Here is an 8,632-nt window from a genome sequence, read left to right on the forward strand (position 1 = left end):
CAACCACCAACAGGTTACCGACTTACTCAGTGCATTCCTTCTATAGGCCTGGGTTTGGGCTTATTTTAGTTTTCATTTGCATTTGCAAAATTAGAATAATAAATGTATTCTAATTATTATACAATTATAATAATATCATTTCATAATGTGTTTAAAATATATTTAAAAGAATATCTGCCGTATGATACAGAAGTGTCCCTAGAGAGTCCAGAATCAAATCATGGGTCGTCAGAAGCCAGCACCTCACTTGCTCTGTTCATCAAACACATTTTTTGTCTGGTAAATACATGTGCTGCAGCCTCTTGTTTCAACCTCTCCCTGTACTTTCCTGATCTCCACTCTGAGTTTCCCAGCTGACCTGTGCTGTAACTCCTGTGAGAGGGGATAAAGGAAAATGAGTGACTGACCCCAAAAAGGCAAACCAACAATGCCATTCCACTGGAATTAGCCTGACACCCTTGCACCCTTGGACATTCACAGCCTTCTCTCCTCTTCCCCCTGAAGGTATCGAGAGGTTCCAAGGCCAGTATTTCCATAGCCGGCAATACAAGCGCCCAGTTGGATTTGAGGGCAAACGCATCCTGGTGATTGGAATCGGAAACTCGGCCTCGGACATTGCTGTTGAGCTGAGCAAGGAGGCTGCGCAGGTGCGATGCTCTCTGCTGACCTGGTACCCTGGGGAGAAGAGGGGGGACAGGCAAACTGGCACATCCCAGCTGCAAAATCAGTCATTACTCGCCAGTTGGTTGGGTTGCCCAGTATGGTACCTCTTCGCTCTGCCCCTACCAGCCATGAGTCCTAGAGGGGATCATGTCACTTCTGGGCTGTGGCTCCCTCATTTGTAAAAGGAGAAATTTCCACTAGATGATTTTCAGTATAAGAGACCTAGTTTCTCCCAAGGGGACTTACTGAGAAGCTGACCTGTTCATATTTTGGGGACTGCCTTTTAGAAATTCAGGGTATTTGAAATATAGATAATGCTCAGTTGCACAAATACCAGGAAAGAAAGAGCGAATAGACAGCCAGCCACCCACCTGGGATGGGAGCTGTTCATGTGCTCTCCAAAACTCCCGCACACTCAGGAAGGACGCCAGCCGACCACCAGTCAAGTATTACCAGAAGTGGATAGGGTCAACAGATGGCATATTTAAATAAATGGCAGAAAATAAATCCCTTCTAGAGGACAGACCCAGGCAAAGATGAGGACAACTAAGGGTTCTCCCTCCAGTGTCCACTCCTGACAGGGCCTGGAGCCAGAGCCCAGTCACCCTACCGTGGGCTCCTCTGCTGCTGTCTCTGGCTGCACAGGCAGCCTCAGCCTTGTCTTTTGTCCTGTAAAACTTTCCTGTCCTGAGTCTTATACATTGAGCCATTGAGATGCCCAGTAGCAAATGTGATAAATACACATGGTGTTTCCCCAGAAGGTTAATGAAAGGGTTACACGGGACCTTTCAGAGTCACTTGTCACTCAGAATTATCAGTGCCAACCTAGGGACACAGCAGGTTGCTAAAACCAGAAAAGGACTTATTAGAACCAAGTGTGAAAAGAAATTAGCTTTCACTTTTCAAAGCTTTAAGACCTCGGTATAAAGAACAAGTGTGAAGGCAGTAACTATCAAAGCTCAAGCACAGCAAGGGTGTGGGGTCACCTGCCCGATGCCCTCGTACTGGGGACACCTATACGGCAGGGGGAAGGGCATGTGACTGGGTGAGATGAAGACAGCTGAGCTGACATTGCCATCCATCAAGCAAAATCCACCCTCGATCACTGTAGGGCATCAGGACAGGGCTTTGGGTTTAGGATGGATGCTCCAAAGATACCAAGTCCTGGACTGCAAGAGCCAGTCCTTCACAGGGGTCATGCCATGCACAAGGCCTGCTTGTGATGCCAGATTCAATATTAAGAAACCACCTTGGCCATATTTGTGAGCTTAATAGCTCATTCTTCTTTCCCCAGCCTCCTCAATACTAATTAATCACATAAATCTGTACTTACAAAATCTCTATTCAGAATAATGCCTTCTCAAATCTCCTGGGAGAAGACTTACCAGAGGTCTTACGAGAGCTGTGCACACCAGAGACAGACCTGGGTGCAACTGCAGAACTTAAATTACAGCTGAATGACCAAGATCCTGAGGGAGCCCTGCTCTGTTAAAAGAAGGTCACGTTCACAGGATCCAGCCCCACGGCCAGAGCCCAGAAGCCCCACTCAGGACACTGTGGGATGGGGCTGGTCATCCATGCATTCCCTCTAAACTCCAAAATCCTGCCCTCCATCCTGAAGCCCATCTCAGAGGGATCAGCCTGGGCCGGACCCCTGCCGCAGTCTGGCTGGGCACAATTCAGGAGCCACTTGTCAAAAGAAACTAACTTTATTTTTAGAACTACAAACGCCAAACAAAACAGCTCCTCAGGAAAAAACCCTCAGAGCCCAACTGCCACCACCGGCTTCCACAAGCCTCTCACCCCCACCCCAGCCTCCCAACCTCCCACAATCCTCCTGCTCTTGAGGCCGATTGGCTGGGTTGCATGGGCGGAGCCAAGGGCGCCCCCCCAATGAGCAGCTCCATGGAGGAGCCAATCAGCTAGATGTTGCTGGGGCCGCTGTGAGCCAATCATCAGCTGGCAGTCTGAAGGGCAGGGAAACAGCCCAATGAACATCACCGCAGAGGAGCCAATCAGCTAGATGTTGCTGGGGCCGCTGTGAGCCAATCATCAGCTGGCAGTCTGAAGGGCAGGGAAACAGCCCAATGAACATCACCGCAGAGGAGCCAATCAGCTAGATGTTGCTGGGGCCGCTGTGAGCCAATCATCAGCTGGCAGTCTGAAGGGCAGGGAAACAGCCCAATGAACATCACCGCAGAGGAGCCAATCAGCTAGATGTTGCTGGGGCCGCTGTGAGCCAATCATCAGCCGGCAGCTGGAAGTTTGCTGGCAGCTGGAAGTTTGCTGGGGCCCCTTTGGCTGCGGCTCCCAACACACCCCAACTGCATGTGCTTCAGGAGTGGTGGGGCCGGCCAGCTCCAACCCCAAGCAGTAGGTAGGATCTCAGCAGGAAGGAGCAAAGAGAACAGGCAGGACATCCAGTATGAATCAGGGACCAACCCAAAGAGAGAACTGGGGTGGTAAGTGAAGGAAACACTGAAGGACAGTGTCTAGGACCTAACGAAAGTCCTGCCAAGTCAGCCTAGGGGCAAGACTGAAGCTGGGACCACCCAGAGACCAACAGACCAACAGTGTTTTGTGGGGGTGCTCCCACAGCCTAAGGATTGAGGCCCTTGCCGCAAACTGTATCTCCAAATTCAAGCTCAGTCCAGATGTGAGTCATTGTAGGAAACCAGCCCCTCCAGCCTGAATTTACAAAATGGGAACAGCCAGCAGAGCTCACGGCTTGCCAGGCAGTACCTGAAGTACTTAACACGTAGCACCTCGTTTAATCTGAATGATACCCCCGTTTTAGAGAGAGAGACATGGAGGCACAGAGAGGTTGAAATAACTCACTCAGGACTACACAACTGACTAAGCAGTGGGTCTGGGATTCATATCTAGGTAGTCTGGATCCAGAGTGCATGGTCTTAACTTCTTAAGTGAATCATTTATCAAGGACAGCCTTAAACCATAGAACTCAAAAGGACAAGTGAAAATCTGAGACAAGCAGTTCTAACGTGCACTTGGAGATTGGGAGAGCAAGGAAAACACTTATATTTGAAAAGAGATTTAAGTACACGTTCTGAAAACAAGGGAAACCCTAGTACACAAGGTAAAGAGTACATCTGAAAGGGAACCCAGGGCTGTACTTGAAGAGAAACAGAACCGCAGCGTCGGTTCAGAGTTTTCGACCTTCAAAACCCAGCGTGGAAGGCAGTTCCCCTCACTGCGCTGCCTCCGGGGGGTGCAGACCCCGCTTTAGCCTGTGCTGTCATCAGGCTGTGGCCACACATTTCCAAGGGTTGTAAATATTCACCTGGACCGTGAAAGAAATGGGGGAGGGTGGGCAAGGCACGTGGATCTCCTGGGAGCAGAAAATCACTCTGTAGACACAGCAGAGATGGTGGACCTGACCTCTGGTATTACCCAGAGATATTCTCACGGGTCCACGCAGTCCTCAGGGGGCGTCGAAGCCACTGGTCCCCCATTGATGATAAAGCTGACAGTGAAGCTAGAAGGACGTCACTTTGAGGCCATGTCCCCTCACAACAGACTTGATCTTCATGAGAGATTCCCAGGGAATTCTGGGGCCATACGCATTAGATCACCCACCCAGTAGACTCCTCCCGGGGGAACAGTGCTCTGTACCGTGTTCCATTTACACTGCACTCCTTTTATTTCCCAGGTATTTATCAGCACCAGAAAAGGCTCCTGGGTCTTGAGCCGGATCTCTGAAGATGGTTATCCTTGGGACTCTGTGTTCCACACTAGATTCAGCTCCATGCTCCGGAACGTTCTGCCACGGGCCATTGTCAAATGGATGTTGGAGCAACAGATGAATCGGTGGTTTAACCACGAAAATTATGGTCTTCAGCCTGAAAACAAGTAGAGTCATTTTGCTTTTCTATGATTTGGTGCATCGGTAAGCTAGGTTGTCTGAAGATGACGCTCTTTACAAAGATCCATGTTGCTAACAGGGTAGGACGTCTGAGCCACAACCTAACAGTACGTGCAGCATACGGGTTCTGCAGTGAGAATGCCAATCTTGTTCCCTGTATCTTAAAAAACATATTTCAGAAGATTACGTAGGCGTGTCAGACGCTGCTCCAAAAGCAGAATTGGGGCTTATGGGAAGAACTTTCTAGCACCAGAGCTGACCCCACTGGAGAAGGCTACTTCTAGAGACCCCAGCCTTTTTTTCAAGGGACGAGGTAGGAAGCACATAGCTCCCCATCTGAGTAGCTCGGCCAGGGTGGTGCACCCCAAGGGCTCTCCCACCGGTAGCTTTAGAGGACAGATTCCTTTCTCTTTACTAAAAGACAAATATTTGTCGATCTCAAATATATACATCATTGATATCGTAAGCACAAGCAAACATTATGGGTGTTTATTTTTCTTTCGTGGATAAGAGACTCCTTCCATTAAAAAAAAAAAATAGATCTTTAGATCTTAATAAACTCCAGGCAACTGCTGTACTGAGGCCTGACACAAGTGCATGTGCTGTCGCACTTTAAAAAAGGAAATGGTTCTCAGATCTACATAAAGAAAAAAATAGAACTCCAGAAATAGTGCAGTCCACCATCCTGTTACCACAAAGAGAGTCCATGGATACTCAGGATCAACCGATGTCCCCAGACCTATCTTACATGTTGACTCTCACACGGATCCCCCAGCAGGTTTCATTACTAATTAAGTGAAGTTTTCTCTTCCTTTCTTCTGATCAGGTGGGAATTAAATGAAAAGGCAAAATGAAGCTGATAACAAAAAACTCAGAAGCACCGATTGGACATGGTGCCCAGCCCTCCCGGGATTGACCGAGTGCTGGCTGTGTCTAAGCCCCGGGGAGGGGGCCTTCTCTTTTACTCCCTTCACCTACATGCTGTCCTTTCTTTATTGAAGGGAGGGATCTGGGGACTGAGAATGAAGTCAGGTTAGAGTCGAAGATACCTGAGAAACCCCTTTGTTTTCAGAGCTACCACCCCAAATGCCCAGGGGGCCCAAGGTGGCTCCGTGAAAGGTCGTCCTGAGTGTTTTCTCTGTGTGTCCCAGGTACCTCCTGAAGGAACCCATCCTCAATGATGACCTCCCGAGCCGCATACTCTACGGAGCTGTCAAGGTGAAACCCAGGGTGACGGGGCTCACCGAGACCGCTGCCATTTTTGAAGATGAGACGGTAGAAGAGGACATCGATGTCATTGTCTTCGCCACAGGATACACCTTCGCTTTCCCCTTCCTGGAAGAGTCCCTCGTCAAGGTGGAGGACAGCAGGGTCTCGCTGTATAAACACATGTTTCCCCCGCAGCTGGAGAAGGCCACCCTCGCGTGTATGGGTCTCATCCAGCCCCTGGGGTCCATCTTCCCGACCGTTGAGCTGCAGGCACGCTGGGCGACACGCGTTTTCAAAGGTGAGTGGGCAGCTTGCCCTCCTACAGCCCTGCAGAGGTGCCCACTAAAGGCTTCTCCCGGGCACGGGGGCAACTCTCACCCTCCTCGGAAGGTGATTCCCCCCGCCTCTGGGGTTCAACTCTGCAACAGAAAACTCACTGGACACCTGTGCTGGGACCTGGGGGCACAGAGAGAAACCTAAACAAATCCTTCTAACACTGCACAGCAAATGCCTCGGTGTAGGAACACACAAGAGCTATGGCGTGGGACAAGGGAGGGCATCCGGCCGAGGACAACTTCCTGGGTGGCTGCTGTTCTAGGGCAGAAAAGGAACCCCCTGAGAACGCACAAAGGTCCATGCACCTGGCGAGCTGCCAGCTCCTCGGCATTCCCAGAGCACGGGGGTGAGGTGGAGAGGCATGGGAGCAACCTTGGGGAAGGTGACGGGACAGGAAGCAAAACTGCACCATGCGGAGGGTCCTGGATTGCAACGTGTAAATTGGTTCTTCCCAAATCTGGCTGCACCTAAAATTGTCTGGTGGACACTTCTGGACCCTTACTGATTAAGTGTGGCCTGCGATTAAGCCTTAGAAAGCTCTTCAGCCAGAGACAAGTGGAGAGGTATAAGCAAGGAACAGGCATCAGCAGATTTGTACTTAAGGTAGATTATTCCAGCAGAGGTGCAGAATAGAGAAAAGAAAGGGGGGAGAATGGGGCCTCCGAGCCCAGCAAGAAGGCCCCTGCCATCCTCTCTGCTGATACACAATGTGCCTGGGCCAGAGCACAAAGCAGAGAGGAGGACAGGAATGTGCGAAATCACTCAGGACAAAACCAGCAGGATGAAGGGTGGTTCAACAGGGGGAGAGAAGGAACCAAGGCGGGCTTGCAGAATCCAGCCCTGGAACCTGGGTGGACAGAGTGCTGGGAACAGACGGACAGCCAGAGAGGATGCGAGTCTGGACAGGGGGGCTTCAAGGACGAGCTCAGTTCTGACTTCCGGAACCTGAGGGTCAGAGGGCTGGCCACGAGCAGGGACTTGACCGTTTCTCAGTACCTGTGGAGCTCAGAGGACACCTGTGGACGGGGGGTGGAATCACAAGCCCACAGTGAGGAGTCCTGCCCTGATCTACCTTCCCTGCCCACTGCCCTTCACTAGTGGGGGCCACTCTCATCTCTCACCAGCCTGGGTTTGATGGCCGTTTCCTGGTCTCTCAACCTGTAGGCTCACCTCCCTTCAGCCTTTTCCCCCAACACGGCACCAGATGGATCTTTCCAAAGGCAGGTCTGACGTGGTCCCAGGGTCCTCTCTCCCCCAGAACAGAGCCCATGCCCCTCGGCCGGGTTCCAGCTCCTCAGACGGGCTTACCGTCCCCATCTCTTCTCAGAGCCTCTGGCCCTTGGTCCACGCTGACTGTGCGGCAGGAGAGCATCACACAGAAGGCCCCAGCAGCCCCGCCCCTGGGTTCGGCTACACAGCAGCCCTGTCTGGTTGATGAAATGGCCCGAAGCGGATTTTTGAACCAACTGCTAGACAGAGCGAGGATGCCGGATCGTGCCCATGACTCAAACCAAACTTCTGTTTTCTAGGCTTGTGCAGCTTGCCCACAGAGAAGGCCATGATGGAGGACATCGTCACAAGGAATGAAAGAAGAATTGACCTGTAAGCATGTGTTTAAAAAATGTTTATGCAGGCCAGTGTTTCTCAAAGTATGGCGATCTGACCACCTACAAAAGCCACCTAGCTGAGAAAAGTGCATATTGCTGGGTTGCAACCCAGTCCAGCCAGATCAGAAGCTCTGCGGATGAGACTGGGAATTTGCAGTTTTGTAGGACATACTACTTTGAGAACCAATTACTTAGAAATTTTGCCAAATCAGAACATTTTCCTTAGAGTAATTTTGTTTCAGTTTTATATGACGAACATGTGAGATTCCAGATCTTCTCAGGCCACCACACCCCAGTTAGAGAGGGAATGAGATGGGGCAGTGGTGTGACAGTAGCCTGAAGATCTCCTGAAGGTTAGTTGGGGGTACCCATCAAAATAAATCCGGAAAGGATTTTGGTGTGACGAACCAAGGATTAGTCATTTTTGTTGAGATGGAATGGGATTCGACAGTGATGGAGTATCCTGGGAAAGTTGTCTCGGGGGTCTTATGTCTGATTTAAGGGGTTATCTTCTTATCTAACATTTATTGAGCATCTACTACATGCCAGCCAGACTTCTGGGTACATTAGTAACTTAACAAGCAAATATCAAGCGTCTTGGCTTTTGCATGTGTCCTACATGACTCTGCAGCAACCCTGACTGGTATGTCCTTGCCTGGAGACTCACAACTGCTCAAAAAACACTAAATGAGAGTCCCAGTCACCCTCGTCAGCTTCCCCAGTCCCTGGGGATTCTGGATTATTGAGTTATGGCCTACTGTCCGTCTGAGCTAAGGGTTTCCTCCCAGGATAAACTCCCACTTTCCACCCAGACTCATTCAAAGCACATGCATCCTCCACTCACCCTCCATCCTTTCAGCAGCTAGTGGATGCCGTGTATTCCCATGTGACCTGGAACTCATGTGGATCTGTCCTTTTCCCCTTCTTCCTTAAG

General features: G+C 50.4%; 1 protein-coding gene across 4 annotated transcripts in view; it reads left to right on the forward strand.

Moving 5' to 3' along the window:
- Window positions 1–8,632, forward strand: part of Fmo2 (flavin containing dimethylaniline monoxygenase 2) — a 31,125-nt gene that overhangs the window by 13,088 nt on the left and 9,405 nt on the right. For 3 of the 4 annotated variants that reach the window (XM_078022297.1, XM_005319816.5, XM_078022296.1), the window contains exons 5-8: window positions 505–647; window positions 4,334–4,533; window positions 5,698–6,053; window positions 7,621–7,693. In XM_078022297.1, the coding sequence (XP_077878423.1) occupies window positions 505–647; window positions 4,334–4,533; window positions 5,698–6,053; window positions 7,621–7,693 (772 nt within the window). The remainder of the gene's footprint in view (window positions 1–504; window positions 648–4,333; window positions 4,534–5,697; window positions 6,054–7,620; window positions 7,694–8,632) is intronic. The other variant, XM_040277596.2, reaches the window with a different exon arrangement.

This window comes from Ictidomys tridecemlineatus, chromosome 10, assembly GCF_052094955.1.
Source record: "Ictidomys tridecemlineatus isolate mIctTri1 chromosome 10, mIctTri1.hap1, whole genome shotgun sequence".
NCBI classification, from domain to species: domain Eukaryota; kingdom Metazoa; phylum Chordata; class Mammalia; order Rodentia; family Sciuridae; genus Ictidomys; species Ictidomys tridecemlineatus.